Here is a 16,260-nt window from a genome sequence, read left to right as displayed (position 1 = left end):
AGGGTTCAATATGTAACAAGGTAGAGTACAGAGTAACAGCTAAACATTATTCATATATACTTATTTGTTTAGGATCACCACCCCTATATTTTTGGACTAAACAGTCCAGTTTTTGAGGGACTCTCCAGAAATTTCAGAAATGTAAACTAGATGTCAAAATTCAGTTTTATTTTTTAACCTTCAAATTTGTAGAATCAAGATATGTTACAGCACAGAAACAGGTTATGTGGCCCATCTAGTCACTGCCAGCAATTTTCTCCACAAGCCTCCAAGCTCCCTTCCTATTCCCTTTAATAGTCCTCTTTCTCAATTCCCTTCTGTATAAAGATGTTTTTTCTTCCATCCCCTTTAATTCTTTTTATGATTATCTTAAATTTGTGCCCTCTCATTGTTTCCACTGGCCAGCGAGACAGTAATCTATCAATATTTACCTTATCAAAACCCTTTATAATCTTGAAAGCCCATCAGTAACCCCTTAATCTTCTCCTCTTTAGTGAACAAAGCCCTAATTCCTCTTCTCTGGTAACATTCTAGTGAACCTATGCTGCACCTTTTCCATTGCTTTTATAACCTTCCTATAATGTAGTCTAAAACTACATGTAACACTTCAACTGGAGTGTAACTAAGGTCTTGTACAAGTTCAATGTTACTCCTTGCTTTTGTATTCAAACATCTGGATACAAACCCAAGGATCTTGTGTGCCTTCTTATGGCCTTATCTACTTGTGCTGCCACCTTCAATGACTTGTGTATCCACACACCAAGAGATCCTCTGCTCCTGTACTTCATTTAAAATCTTACCAAATTAATTCTAAAATTGATAGCCATACCTTCAGTCACCTAGGTCTCACAATTTACCGTACCACCCAATTTAAATCAGAAAATTTCTGTTTGTTCCCTCAATTCCTAACTCATCTGTGTATGGAGAGCAGCCCCAACACACACCCACAACTTTCGATGCCAAGAAACTTACTTTACTCCAAATGCTTCACTTTCTGCCCTCCAATCTCTCTATCCACGTGCCCACATTCCTCTTAATTCTAATTGCTACAAGTCTCTTACGTGGTACCTTATCAACTGTTGGAATAAGCTTGATTTGTACCCTTTTCATCTTCGGTCTAAATATTTCCTATAGCTGATCTACAGTATTTTTTGCCAATTTTTCCCTCTATTTAATCTGGGCAAGGTCCCTTTTCATCTCACTATAGTTTGCTTTTTTCCAGTAAAATACCCTTGTCCTCAACTTTCCTTTCTTATGCCAATCCAAATTACATTGTAGTAATTGTTTACCAAATGTTCCCCAACCTTTATATAACCTACTTGGTCGACCTCATTATCCAGAAACAGATCAAGTAGTATCTCCAACCTTGTTGGAATAGCAATGTACTGACTGAGAAAACAGTTCTGAACAAATTGCAAAACAAAAACCTCCCCTTTCTCAACAGCAGTTTAGTACAAAAACAATTTCCCAACACCAGTCTACTTTTGTATAATTAAAATCTGCTATAATTATAACTCTTCATACACATGTTCTAATTTGTCTACAAACTATTCAACCCTAACTGATGAAGAAATTAGTTGAGATATTCATCAGCAATGAAGGATACATCAGAATTTAAGAATGATCCCAGCTCTGCCCTAATAGCTGGAACAATGAAAGAAGTCAGAGTTGACGACAACTATTCTTGCATCTAAAAATGTATGCAATCTGTAGTTGAAACTTAGGAAACTTTCACAGGGATGTTTAAGTTGAAGAATCAGAAGGCTATAATACCAGCCATTTCTTCGTCCACATACACGAATTGGGCACATACCGGTGTCGGTGTTCTTACAGCAGATTTCAGTCAGTCGTTCTCCGGGGCTCTTGTCTGGTGTGTTGAGCAGGTGTGGTCGAAGAAGTGATTTAAGTGTGGAACCGATTGCAATCAACAGCAGCTTTGCATGGAAATCACAGGCTCTTGCAAGTGTGTTTGTTGACAGCTTACATAGAGATGCCTTCATGGCAACAATTCGAGTAGACAGAACCTTAATCAAAGAGAAAAAAAGAAAGCAATTTAAATGTGTGCACACAAAGAATACTTTCAAGTCTCCAAGGAAGAGAACACATTAATAAATTGAACAAAACTAGCAGTTCTCCCACAATGTCACTCATGGTAAGCTGGATGACACACGTGTTTAAGGAGAGAGTGGTATATCATATCATGCAAATTATAACATTCTGCTACTATGCCGCTGTGTTCCTTTAAGTCCAACGATGCCATTATTCGGCACATGACGTGCAAACAAGCATTTAGCATGTGTGAAGGATTGCAGTCATTCATTTCTCAAACAGAGCCAAAATAAAATGGAAGCAGCAGCTAAGTATTGAGAAAACTACAAACGCTAATCTGGAATGAACAAGAAAGAAGGACGTGTATTTAAATAATACTTTTCATGACCTCAGGATGTCCAATGAAGTACTTTTGAAATGTACTCACTGTTGCAATATAGGAAACGTGACAACTAATTTGCACACAGCAATCTCCCACAAACAGCAATGAAATAAATTACCAGGGAATCTGTTTTCGGTGTTGGTTGAGGGATAAATGTTGGCCAGGATACTGGGGGAATTCCCCTGCTGTTCTTTGAATAGTGCTGTGGGATTTTTATGTCCACCTGAGGGGGCAGACGTCTCATCCGAAAGACAGCGTAGCATTCCCTCAGTAGTGCACAGAAGCAACAGCCTCGATTGTGTGTTCAAGTCTCTGGAGTGGGACTTGAACCCACAACCTTCTGACTCAGAGGCAAGAGTGCTTCCACTGAGCCAAGTGTTGCATTTGAAAAAGTCAATTCTTAAAGGCTATATTTTTAAATAAGTTAAGGAAAATTCATGTAAATAAAAAAAGGTACAGAAATGTAAAATTCAGAAATTCTGCATCGGTGATTTTAATTTTAATATTTATGTATTATGTCTAGTTATTTCTACAAACCTCATGTCGGCAAAATTAGAATGGTCCCTACAATGTCACGTAAGTGGATAGGACTGTGGTAATTTTTAAAAGGGAAGTAGATAAATATTGAAAAATAAAACTTTAAAAGGTTGTGGGCCTAAGTGGATAGCTCTTTCAGTGAGTCAGCACAGGTGTGATGAGCTAAAATGGTCTCCTTTTTGTGTTGTAAAATTTTAATGATTCTATAACTTAGTAAGAATTATATTTGATTTAAGTATCCAGCTATGAAAAATACAATGTCTTGATTTTTAAAATGTGTGTGGTTGCTAATTATAACAAATACAGTTTGAAATATCTGTATCCGTATACAGTATTTCCCAATTGCATACCTCCTAACAATCCCATTTTAATCAGGACATCTCAACATTGACCAGCACCATTGAGAAGATTAGCAGCAACACAAGATTCCCAACCGGAAAAATCAAATGATTTATAAGTGCTACAGAAAGTTGCAGACCTGCCCCACCTGGCCTGAATTCCATCCTTTCACCACACTCCAGATTGAGAGTTGCGTTCCCTGATTCCACAGTTTGTCAGCAAGACAGAGTCAAGCCAAGCTTTTTTTTTGCACTTGCAGGAAACTAACTGGAAAAGCATAAAAAAATTCCAAAAACAAAAGTGATCACTACAGATATAGGTCTATAACTGCACACCCTGCCACTCCATTAATCCTTTACCTGTTGCAGAGCCTGATTCTGGCGTGTATATTCCTCATGTAGTTTTTCCACTAGGTTTTGCACCATGCTAGGCTGCACATGCAAGAGGATGTCCCACCAGTCGTAACCAGTCACCATACAGTACTCCAATAAGAAGAGTAGGTGACGCAGCGACGTGTTCATATCTAATGTGTGACCCATCGAGGGGGAGATTCTCAGCATACTCAACTGTGAGGGAACAAGATAACGAGGCCGCCGTCAAAATTTCAAGAAAAACTATCATGTAAAATAGCACTTCACGAATAATTGTAGTAATTTACATAGAAATTAACCAGCACAAGTGCCGAATGGCCTCTTTCTGTTCTGTCATTTCTATAATTCTATGAACAAAATCAGCATTTAAGCCATGAAAAAGCACCCAAACTCAACTGGTAGATAGGTGTCCCTTGTTTATCTGGGTGATTTTTCTAATAGCATTACCCTTAAAAAGGGGGCAGGACTCGTGGACAAGGGACACACATCTAGTGGCACTGCAAGGGAATCCAGATTTATCTAGCCCTAAGGAAAGAAGTTCCCAAGTCATCATATTCTCAATCTTGTGCATTCAACAAAAAAAAACCTGTTTAATCACAGGAGGAAACTGAAATGCAAACTCGCTTAAATAGTCCCCAACAGCAAGGGAGGGTGGGGGAAAGAAGGGAAATATTTCTGAAGTATTTAGCACTTTTCCTGCAAAGATGAACTTCAGAATTTGAAATGATTGCCTAATCTTGTTATGTGTTTTTAAATTGTTGAATACACTCACTGATTTAGACTAACTTTGTTCTTACCTTTCCATAGTTGTCTATTCCAACCAGTGCCAATGAAGTCCAGGACAGCTGTAATGCTTTGAAGTATACGGAAGATGCAGTTGTACGCTGCCGTTTAATAGCTTGGTCATCCGTTGGTCGCTGGGAGGAAGTGCTGTAGAAAACTCCCATAGTTTGCAGTGAAAGCCTGTGAACAATGTGAATAGTGCCATCGTGGAATGCTAATGCAAGGCCTAGGGGGATGAAGAAATGCTAGAATTTAGTACAAGAACAATGCTCTACATCAGATGTGCCCACAGCCCACTGATTATCAATGACTGTTCCATTTCATTGTACAGGATATTTATTTCAATGTATGGAATATAAAGCCATGTTATAATCACAGAACTAGTTCAACAGACAATTACCTGATGAATCCGTCCTCCTCCATGTTGAGCAGCACTTAGAGGAAGCACTGAGGGTAGCAAGGGCACAGAATGTACTCTGGGTGGGGGACTTCAATGTCCATCACCAATATTGGCTCGGTAGCACCACTACTAACCGAGCTAGCAGAGTCCTGAAGAACATAGCTGCCAGACTGGGCCTGCGGCAGGTGGTGAGCGAACCAACACGAGGGAAAAACCTACTTGACCTCGTCCTCACCAATCTACCTGTCGCAGATGCATCTGTCCATGACAGCATTGGTAGGAGTGACCACCGCACAGTTCGCGTGGAGACGAAGTCCCGTCTTCGCACTGAGGACACCATCCAACGTGTTGAGTGGCACGATCACCGTGCTAAATGGGATAGATTCAGAACAGATCTAGCAGCTCAAAACTGGGCATCCATGAGGCACAGTGGGCCATCGGCAGCAGCAGAATTGTATTCCAGCACAATCTGTAACCTCATGGCCTGGCATATTCCTCACTCTACCATTACCAACAAGCCAGGGATCAACCCTGGTTCAATGAAGAGTGTGGAAGAGCATGCCAAGAGCAGCACCAGGCGTACCTAAAAATGAGGTGCCAACCTGGTGAAGCTACAACTCAGGACTACACAAATGCTAAACAGCGAAAGCAACATGCTGTAGACAGGGATAGGCGATTCCACAACCAATGGATCAGATCAAAGCTCTGCAGTCCTGCCACATCCAGTCGTGAATGGTGGTGGACAATTAAACAACTAACGGGAGGAGGAGGCTTTGTAAACATCCCCATCCTCAATGATGGCGGAGTCTAGCACGTGAGTGCAAAAGAAAAGGCTGAAGAGTTTGCAACCATCTTCAGCCAGAAGTGCCGAGTAGATGATCCATCTCGGCCTCCTCCAGATATCCCCACCATCACAGAAGCCAGTCTTCAGCCAATTCGATTCACTCCACATGATATCAAGAAACAGCTGAGTGCACCGGATACAGCAAAGGCTATGGACCCCAACAACATCCCGGCTGTAGTGCTGAAGACTTGTGCTCCAGAACTAGCCGCGCCTCTAGCCAAACTGTTCCAGTACAGCTACAACACTGGCATCTACCAGACAATGTGGAAAATTGCCCAGGTATGTCCTGTCAACAAAAAGCAGGACGAATCCAATCCGACCAATTACCGCCCCATCAGCACTCTCAATCATCAGCAAAGTGACGGAAGGTATCGTCGACAGTGCTATCAAGCGGCACTTACTCACCAATGCTCAGTTTGGGTTCTGCCAGGACCATTCGGCACCAGACCTCATTACAGCCATGGTCCAAACATGGACAAAAGAGCTGAATTCCAGAGGTGAGGTGAGAGTGACTGCCCTTGACATCAAGGCAGCATTTGACGAGTGTGGCACCAAGGAGCCCTAGTAATATTGAAGTCAATGGGAATCAGAGGGAAAACTCTCCAGTGGCTGGAGTCATACCTAGCACAAAGGAAGATGGTAGTGGTTGTTGGAGGCCAATTATCTCAGCCCCAGGACATTGCTGCAGGAGTTCCTCAGGGCAGTGTCCTAGGCCCAACCATCTTCAGCTGCTTCATCAATGACCTTCCCCAATCATAAGGTCAGAAATGGGGATGTTCGCTGATGATTGCACAGTGTTCAGTTCCATTCGCAACCCCTCAAATAATGAAGCAGTCCGAGCCCACATGCAGCAAGACCTGGACAACATCCAGGCTTGGGCTGATAAGTGGCAAGTAACATTCGCGCCAGACAAGTGCCAAGCAATGACCATCTCCAACAAGAGAGAATCTAACCACCTCCCCTTGACATTCAACTGCATTACCATCACCGAATCCCCTACCATCAACATCCTGGGGGTCACCATTGACCAGACACTTAACTGGACCAGCCACATAAATACTGTGGCTACAAGAGCAGGCCACAGGCTGGGTATTCTGTGGCAAGTGACTCACCTCCTGACTCCCCAAAGCCTTTCCACCATCTACAAGGTACAAGTCAGGAATGTGATGGAATACTCTCCACTTGCCTGGATGAGTGCAGCTCCAACAACACTCAAGAAGCTCAACACCATCCAGAACAAAGCAGCCCGCTTGATTGGCACCCCATCTACCACCCTAAATATTCACTCCCTTCACCACCGGTGCACTGTGGCTGCAGTGTGTACCATCCACAGGACGCACTGCAGCAACTCGTCAAGGCTTCTTTGACAGCACCTCCCAAACCTGCGACCTCTGCCACCTAGAAGGACAAGGCCAGCAGGCACATGGGAATACCACGAACTGCACGTTCCCCTCCAAGTCACACACCATCCCGACTTGGAAATATATCGCCGTTCCTTCATCGTCGCTGGGTCAAAATCCTGGAACTCCTCACCTAACAGCACTGTGGGAGAACCTTCACCACACGGACTGCAGCGGTTCAAGGCGGCGGCTCACCACCACCTTCCCAAAGGCAATTAGGGATGGGCAATAAATGCTGGCCTCACCAGCGATGCCCACATCCCATGAACGAATAAAAAAAATACTAGTTACCGAAAAATACTAAAAAGTAAACCCAGAGGAGAAATCGTAATAGTGGCATATTCTTCTTATTGCAGTGTAAGGCATCATCTAACTTTTCTCTCTATCAACTGTCCTCTCCATCAGTACATGAAGGGAAAGTCAGACTGGCCTGAAAAAAATACCAATACGATTCTAGCTAACTGGAGACAAGCAGAGGAAAGCAGACAAACTCCAGCTGATCACCTAGCTAATGCAAACTCCCCAAATACAGGCAACTCAAATGCCCCACTTTCGTCGAACTGCCAGAATGGGGTCTGATGAGTTGAAAGCCATCCTGTCCAGTCACTATTATAGCTGCTCTTCAAGCAGAGAACTTTGATTTACATGATCCTTTACTGCAGGTATTATACTGGAGCCAATTTATGTCATCACCACTTTCTAAATCTCACCATAATATCCACCAATCTCATCCTTAAAACAGAAAATTAGGTCCTCAAGGAATCCACTCTAAAGGATTTATAAAGCCACCCCTCACTGGACAAAGAGGGAACGTCAATAACAAAGTTTTCATGTTGAACTCCACGTGAACGATAGTACTAACCGAGCCCTGGGAAGAATTTGGTGTCTGTTGCCACCTTTAGGTCAGTGCTGGTCAGCGAGATGGGAAGTTTGGGTAAACCCACAGCTGTTACACGATCCAGGTCATTAGTTGCAGATAGAATTCTCCACTTCAGAATACTTGGCTGTTTATCACCTAACAAAATAAAATCAGAAATCACAGCAAGTGAAAAACTAATGAATGAAAGCGCCATTGCTTTTCAACAATGATGCGGGCAGCTGAATACATAACTGGGGTGCTAGCACTGCTGCATCCACTTCACATAGGAATGTAGGGGACCAAGAAAGACCAGTTCAGTCAACATGACCAGCCCCAAAAACAGGATACAAAGTTCACTACCTATATCTCTTAATTGATTTTCACACCAATTGCCTGTCAAACTGCTTCATAAAGTTACTGATGTTATCAGCCTCAATTGCCTCCCTGAATAATAACATCGGGAATTTTAACCCAGCATTGGGAACAATTTTGTGTTTGTTGCCAAATTTAAATCAGTGCTGATGACAGATGGTAAGTTTGGGTAACCCCACAAATTTCAGCACCATATGTGACTTCCATGCCAGGCCCAATGCAATTAAAAATGACCAAAAATAACTTTACTAATTAAATAACATTTGATACAAATGATTCTCACAGCTCTGCCCTATAACAAACCTGATCATTTCCTCACACAGTCCAACAAGCTCATCAATTTTAATAATTTTCAGAGAAACACCACATATACAGACCCAAAGGGCTGGAAAATTTCACTCACCAACAATCCCTGGACAAGGAATTTAGCTCTTTCAAAGAGCCGGCACAGGCAGGATGGGCTGCATGACCTCCTTTTGTGCTGTATGATTCTATTCAATGACAATTTACTTTTCAGTGCTGGTGAAATTAAAGACAATGCAATGTACAAGTGATGTTGTACTGAACCCCTCATTTCCAATCCTTCAATTTTTTTTGCCTTCTTCCTGTTATCTGAAACTTGAATGTATTGAAACTCCTCCTTACTCTACTGTCTAACTCCTTTCCAAGGCCAAGATTTGACTTTACTTAGTATTTAAACTAAACTTTAAAAGACCATTTTAATTGAGTGATTAGTAGCACACATATCTGATATCGGTCCAATAGCAAGTTGCTTAAAACATTTAGTCAACACTGGTATCTAGGCAATAACATGCAGGGGAATGAATGGTACATCTGTGCAGCTAGTTTATCAACAAAGGAATCGGACACAGCTTTGCACCTGCAATCCCCCTCACCTCATCCAGTTCATTGGGGAGGCATCAAATAGGGTGGGATGCAGATCCAACCTCAATCACTGCAGGCAGCCAGGTTACATGTACATGTACATTTTATGATTGCAGCCTCTCAAATATCAGATTAAGCCCCAAGATGTGCTATCTGCAATTTATAATTAATCAGTGAGTCCCGCTTAGGGTAGCAACCTCCATACTCACCCACAGGGGAAATTGGCTGAAAAATATTATTCACTGGTAACCCTTCCTTCCGTAATGACCAACATTCTACAATGCTGCCAGTCAAACTGGAAGCACACAGCAACACCTGCAGGAGATAAGAGAATTTCAATTACCCTGACACTTAAGTTTTTATATTAATAGGCACAGACTTTTTACTGACCAAATTCCCACAAACCTAAACCTTAAGATCCACTGCTCTGCATCTGAAATTGTTCAAGGAAAATGGTAGTCAAAGGGAGGGGGATTCCCTCCCGAAGCCCATCTGCCTCCCACTTATTTCTCCATCATTAGAAATCTTCTCGAATCTCTTTTACAACCAAGCTTGCGGTCCCTAATGGCAGATCATCATTTTCTTTTTATCTAATTTTTAAACATTCCCCCCCCCGTCCCGGAACATTTTCAGTGTTAAAGGCTCTATATAAATGCACATGGACCTCCTCCTCCTCCTCACTGATTCATGAGTGGTTGTTCAATACTCATCACACATTTCCCTCCCATTACTCCCTTTAATGTTTCCTATGCCACATGTCATGCCCCCAGGCAGAACAGGATGCTTCCAGATCTTTGCTGATACGACTCATGAATCAGTGAGACGGAGGAGGGGTTCCTTTGTGCATTTATATAGTGCCTTTAACACTGAAAATGTCCCGGGGCGGGAGGGAAATGTTTAAAAATTAGACAAAAAGAAAATGATGATCAGCCATTAGGGGACCGAAAGCTTGGATGTAAAAGAGATTCAAGAAGATTTCTAATGATGGAGAAATAAGTGGGAGGCAGATGGGCTTAGGGAGGGAATTCCCTCCTTTTGACTACCATTTTCCTTCTGAAGGCTATACCACCAATGATAGAGCAAAGGGAGGAGGATGCAAAAAAGGCAGAATCAGAGGACCAGAGGGTGCAGAAAGGGACACAAGGCCGGAAGAGGTTGCAGAGGTAGCGTGGGACAAGGTCTGGGAAGGATTTGAAGATGAGGATTTTAAATTCAATGCATCGGGGGCAAGGGGAGCTAATGTCAGTGAAGATGGGATTGATGGGTAAGCAGGACTTAGTGCAGGACAGGAAACAGTCAGCTGAGTGGAGCACCTAGCCTCTATCACTGTCTCCCTACAGCATGACTAAGAGTGGAAATCTGGAACCCTGCCATTTTGTGCCACAGGCCGCTGGAACTCCAAAAGAATCAGTCACAACAAGCAGCTATCAGTAACTCAGACATATAGAAACCAGAGATAATAAGTGGCAAAATGAGAAAGACTAAGTTGTGGTCGGTCATTGACAGCAGCCCAGTGTTTTTTTTAGATTTTCCTGTGTGGATGTTCCCCTACTTATATCAATGCACTCCCAAAGACCCTCACCATAAAACAGTTTGCTGTTCTGTCCTATATTTATTACCACATGCACATTTTAAGAAATGCATATCACTACATCTAACAAGAAACTAACTGAACAGAAAATGAAACAATGCACTACAATGTAATATGACTGGCAACCAGGTAGCCTCTAGTGGTTTTTAGTATTAAATTGGTCATAGCACAGCTCCTCCTGATCAGCCAGGATCAGGCTGGTTACAGAAAAATTGTCTGTCAGAATTAAAAGTGTACTGTCAGAAATCCAGATTTCACAGTATGACATCACTGACCCTTTTTTTTGGTAAATCAACAGTGTAAACAGACCCTCATGGCATTTTTTACATTCTACCTCAGCAATCACAACCAAAATGGCGGCATTTATGTAATGAGGACACTAACGTCACCCCTCGCACACTAACTGTGCAGACAACATCCTTTCAGGCTCTTGAAGCCACACAGGAATACAAGATTATACTGCAGCTTTAAGAGCAGCCAAACCACCAAAGTAATGATTTCAAAATGAAATTGGTTGTGTTTATACATATTTCCATTAGAAGTGATAATATTTTGATAATGCAGGGAATTAAAAATTACAGGTTGATCAGAGGATACCTAAATTTCAATGTAAACCAGCCTTTGCAGAGGAGATAAGAAAACAGTCAAGTTACCTGTTCAGAGGTTTCTCTTGTTAAAAACTTCAGGTGAGTGACAGCCGGGTACTTCTCCTTTCGAGCGGTGTCGGTTGTACAGCGCATGAAGAGTGACGGAAGCAGCTCAGTGTCAATTTTGCATTTCTCATTTACTACGCTCACGCAGACTTTATAAAACTGAACAGGTGAGGAGCTGCTGCCATCCGACGTGGTCACCACGATATTCCCACCGCCAGTGAATGCAATGTCTGCCAGAGCAACTCTGCTTCTCAACCGTGATAAACTCTCTGTAGCAGTGAGAACCTGTCCGCTGGGTTTCAGTAACGACACAGTCACTAGACCACTGATGGTTACAGCAATCCAACCTTCCATCGGCTTCCCTCCAAACAGAGTCAAGGAAGGGGAGAATTTCACCCGCGAGAACTTCTCACCAAAATTGGATGCTCCAGACTGATGGGCAGTGGGATGAAAAAAGAAAAACAGTACATGTCATCTTAAAGCTCTAAATCCACTTTTTAAAAAAAATTAAGAACGTACCACAACACAGATCTTTTTATAGCTCACAGATCCAGTAGAAAGTAGAACTCTGTGCTGCACTAGGCTGTGTGACTGAATGAATCATGTAGGGGATTTTGTTCAGACACAAGAGCAGTAAAAGTACTGCAGAACAGCTTGGGTATATCAAATGAGCTTTGCTCAGGCCAGAATGCAACATCTGACATTTTCACCTGATTTGTGATGTTTGAAAATTAAGAGTGTTAATTTTCAAACGTCACATGGATTATTGATATTTACACCAATGGATGAAATGTGAAATAAGCATCAGATCTGCACTCCTGTTCTTAACATTTATTCCAAATCTGTCAGATTCTAGAATGAGATACAAAGTAATTCAGATGGAAGTTCTTTCCAGATTATTAGCACCAGGCCAACCTATGCCCAGCAATGCTACATGTGGGACTGGCACTACATCAATATTTATGGAAATCCAGTCCCAAAAATTAAGTGTAACTGCTTGGCACCAGCATAAACAAAACTATAATGTGCCAATTTGTCGCTAGTCAGCTTTCTGGATCATCACTGCACACGTATTATGAAGCAAACAAGCATGACATCAATCTGAATTCACCACGTGACCTAAAATTAACTTCAGGGCCAAAATGATTGAGCAGAGAGATCAGATATGTCCCAGATAAATGCACCTCCAATTCAGCAACAGACTACTATTGTTCTGTTCCTATCAGTAGAACAGAGGTGTCAGATTGAACCATAAAAACCTCTGGTTATTCATAGAATCATAGAAAATTTACGGCACAGAAGGTGGCCATTCGGCCCATCATGTTCACGTAGGCAGATAATTAAAAAGTTACTCAAGTTTTTGACTATAGCACCAACCTTTTCTACATGTAACGCCAACTTGACACCATTGTGTAGCCACGACAAGGCTACAATGGGGTCCCCATCCACTGAGCTCCCTACTATGCTGTCCCAGCTGTTTACCAGGTGATCAGTCATACTCCAGCATTTCACCTGACCATCAGCGTCAGCAGATAACAGGCGGGAACCTTTCAAGGAAACAGAGGTGGAGCAAAATTAAATCAAGAGATATATTTTATATCATAGAATCATAGAAGTTACAACATGGAAACAGGCCCTTCGGCCCAACATGTCCATGTCGCCCAGTTTATACCACTAAGCTAGTCCCAATTTCCTGCACTTGGCCCATATCCCTCTATACCCATCTTACCCATGTAACTGTCCAAATGCTTTTTAAAAGACAAAATTGTACCCGCCTCTACTACTGCCTCTGGCAGCTCGTTCCAGACACTCACCACCCTTTGAGTGAAAAAATTGCCCCTCTGGACCCTTTTGTATCTCTCCCCTCTCACCTTAAATCTATGCCCCCTCGTTATAGACTCCCCTACCTTTGGGAAAAGATTTTGACTATCTACCTTATCTATGCCCCTCATTATTTTATAGACTTCTATAAGATCACCCCTTAACCTCCTACTCTCCAGGGAAAAAAGTCCCAGTCTGTCTAACCTCTCCCTATAAGTCAAACCATCAAGTCCCGGTAGCATCCTAGTAAATCTTTTTTGCACTCTTTCTAGTTTAATAATATCCTTTCTATAATAGGGTGACCAGAACTGTACACAGTACTCCAAGTGTGGCCTCACCAATGCCCTGTACAACTTCAACAAGACATCCCAACTCCTGCATTCAATGTTCTGACCAATGAAACCAAGCATGCCGAATGCCAGAATTTATGGAAACATTCAGTTCCTATCTAATGTTTTTTTCTATTATATGAATTCACAAGAGAAATCAGTCAACAACCTAGTTATTAGCCAGGAGAAGAAATATGCACATCGTCTACTGCTGTAGAAGGCATCATACAAGGTTTTCTTCTGCAAACACATAAGGAAGATCTCCTCTGTGCATTGAGTAGCAAAATCAAGTACATTCTTTATAAAGAGCTTTATGACTTTACTACATATACAGCACATAGCAGAAATATTCCCCCCCAACATTTCAATTTCCTCAGGTGCTAAAAAGTGTTATCTCCCAGCACATCTACAGGTGAATGGAGGGCAAAAGGGAGAAGGGCATGCCACAAATGCCAAGAAAAACATTTAGTGATTCAGATCTTACCAGACTGGTCCCATTCCAGAGAAGTAATCACTTCATGGTGTCCTGAGTTGATGGAGTAAACATCCCAGGGATGCTCAGTATCCAAAATGTGAATCATATAAGTAAGATCTGTAATAAAAAAAAGACACAATTTGAGAATGCTGCTTAGCCTTAATGCCTCACTATCTAAAGGCATTTCAATTTAATCAACAACAATCTAAAATAAAAAAAATACTGGGAACACACAGCACACGAGAGAAACAAACATCAGTGTTTCAGGTGGAACGCATCAGAATTCAGTAAGGATCTGACCCCACTTAAATTGAACAAGCACCAACAAAAGTTTGTAATTCCCAGAAAACAGTAAAGTTTTGGGTCTGATGGAACTCATTATTATAAAGCTTTGATACTTTATTAAGACCCAAAATAGTGGAAATTCCTCTTCTTGTGATAAATGTTGTGCATCAGCTTGGTTCAGTTAGCAACGCTCACCTCTGGCTTAGAAGGTTGACAGCTTTTGACAAGTTCAAAACCAGACAGAAGAGTCAGACACAGAGCTTAGGGAAAAGATTTTAAAGATTATATTTTGGCAAATTATTTCAACTATTGTGTGGCCTCAACATTCAATTGGTATTGAGAATATATTTTATTATAGTCCTCTTTAATTTTTTGCAGGATTTCTTGGCTCTTCCTCTTCACCACCTCTTTGTTTAGATGCTGCAGATTTAGATGTAGTGCACCTGATTTCCTATTAACATTTTGTATATTTATATCATATTTTGTATTACTACAATATATTTGGAAGCATTCCCCTGATTCACAGTTCCTGCATAAAGTATTTATTTGGACTCTGCATCTCAGTTTAATTTTATAACTAGCCCAGAACCAGTTGCACCTCTTCTTGCTGATGGTGCTGAACTTAATTTCCAAGCCATTAGTGCTTTTGCAGCCAATGGAATAGTTTGAACTAGTCCCATTTTGATATTTTGTTGCAAACTCAACAATGACAGACAAAAGAAAACATCTGCCCAAAACCTAGAAAACTGGATTTTGCATTAAAAACAAACTGCTCAAAAGTCAAGACGGTCCAACCAAAAACATGTACTATATAAATGCAAGTTAAAAAAATTTGCATTTATATAGTACATGATCTCAGGACATCCCAAAGCACTTTACAGCAAATGTACTTTTTGAAGTGTAGTCACTGTTGTAATAGAGGAAACACGCACAGCAGCCAATTTACACACAGCAAGGTTCCACAAACAGGAATGTAATAATGAGGGATATATATTGGCCAGAACACCAGCTAGAACTCCCCTGCTCTTCTTCAAAATAGTGCCATGGGATCTTTTACGTCCACCTGAGGGGGCAGACATCTTAGGTTTAACATCTTTACTGAAAGAGGCACCTCAGACAGCACAGCACTCCCTCGGCACTGCGCTGAAGTGTCCACCTGGATTTTGTACTCAAGTCTCTGGAGTGGGACTTGAATCCACAACCTTCTGACTCAGAGGCAAGAGTGCTACCCTAGAATAGTGTAATAGAATGTCATTCAACTTAACGTTACTCCCTCAACCAACATCACCAAAAAAAGAGATTATCATTTTGTTTCATTGCTATTTGAGATCTTGCTCTGTGCGAATGGGTTGCCATCTCTGCCCACATAACAACAATCATGATGTGGAGATGCCGGTGATAAATAAAATTGTTGGACTATAACCTGGTGTTGTAAGATTCTTTACATATAACAACAATCATAGTCACGCACTGTATGTGAAGCGCTTTGGGATGTTTCCGAAAAGTGTGATAAAGTGCTACAGAAATTCACGTCGTTTCCTTTAAAATAAATTTGCAAGAAATACAAATACAGTAATTTGGAACTTTAAACTTCCAGAACTTTCCCTTCATTAAACAAGTACAATGGAAAGATGAGGCAGCCCGGCTCAGGACCCCACCTTGCTCCTCCTCATTCTTCAGGTCGGTGGTGAAGGCGACCAGGTTCCTGCAGGACCAGGCGCACACCAGCGGCACAGACGGGCAGTAATTGCTCTTCGGCCGCTTGTCCCACTCACAGACGTACGCCACCTCCATATTTCACCCCACCCCGATCCAGTCCGGTCCGGTCCCCCCGCTCACGCCCAGAGCGCGGGCGCGACTGCCGGTCCGACCGCTACCCGGCCCG

The 16,260-nt window shown here is 42.0% G+C and overlaps 1 protein-coding gene across 1 annotated transcript in view; it reads right to left on the bottom strand.

The window, feature by feature from the left end:
* med16 (mediator complex subunit 16) overlaps window positions 1-16,260 on the bottom strand; it is a 23,544-nt gene extending 7,284 nt beyond the window's left edge. The window contains exons 1-9 of the mRNA XM_067968170.1: window positions 16,034-16,260; window positions 14,100-14,207; window positions 12,843-13,012; window positions 11,466-11,897; window positions 9,431-9,536; window positions 7,968-8,120; window positions 4,476-4,687; window positions 3,667-3,873; window positions 1,814-2,024 (exon numbers count right to left, since the gene is read on the bottom strand). Coding sequence (XP_067824271.1) covers window positions 1,814-2,024; window positions 3,667-3,873; window positions 4,476-4,687; window positions 7,968-8,120; window positions 9,431-9,536; window positions 11,466-11,897; window positions 12,843-13,012; window positions 14,100-14,207; window positions 16,034-16,169 — 1,735 coding nt within the window. The 5' untranslated portion in view covers window positions 16,170-16,260. The remainder of the gene's footprint in view (window positions 1-1,813; window positions 2,025-3,666; window positions 3,874-4,475; window positions 4,688-7,967; window positions 8,121-9,430; window positions 9,537-11,465; window positions 11,898-12,842; window positions 13,013-14,099; window positions 14,208-16,033) is intronic.

Source organism: Heptranchias perlo, chromosome 29 (genome assembly GCF_035084215.1).
Source record: "Heptranchias perlo isolate sHepPer1 chromosome 29, sHepPer1.hap1, whole genome shotgun sequence".
NCBI lineage: Eukaryota > Metazoa > Chordata > Chondrichthyes > Hexanchiformes > Hexanchidae > Heptranchias > Heptranchias perlo.
This window is presented reverse-complemented; position numbering and strand designations above follow the sequence as displayed.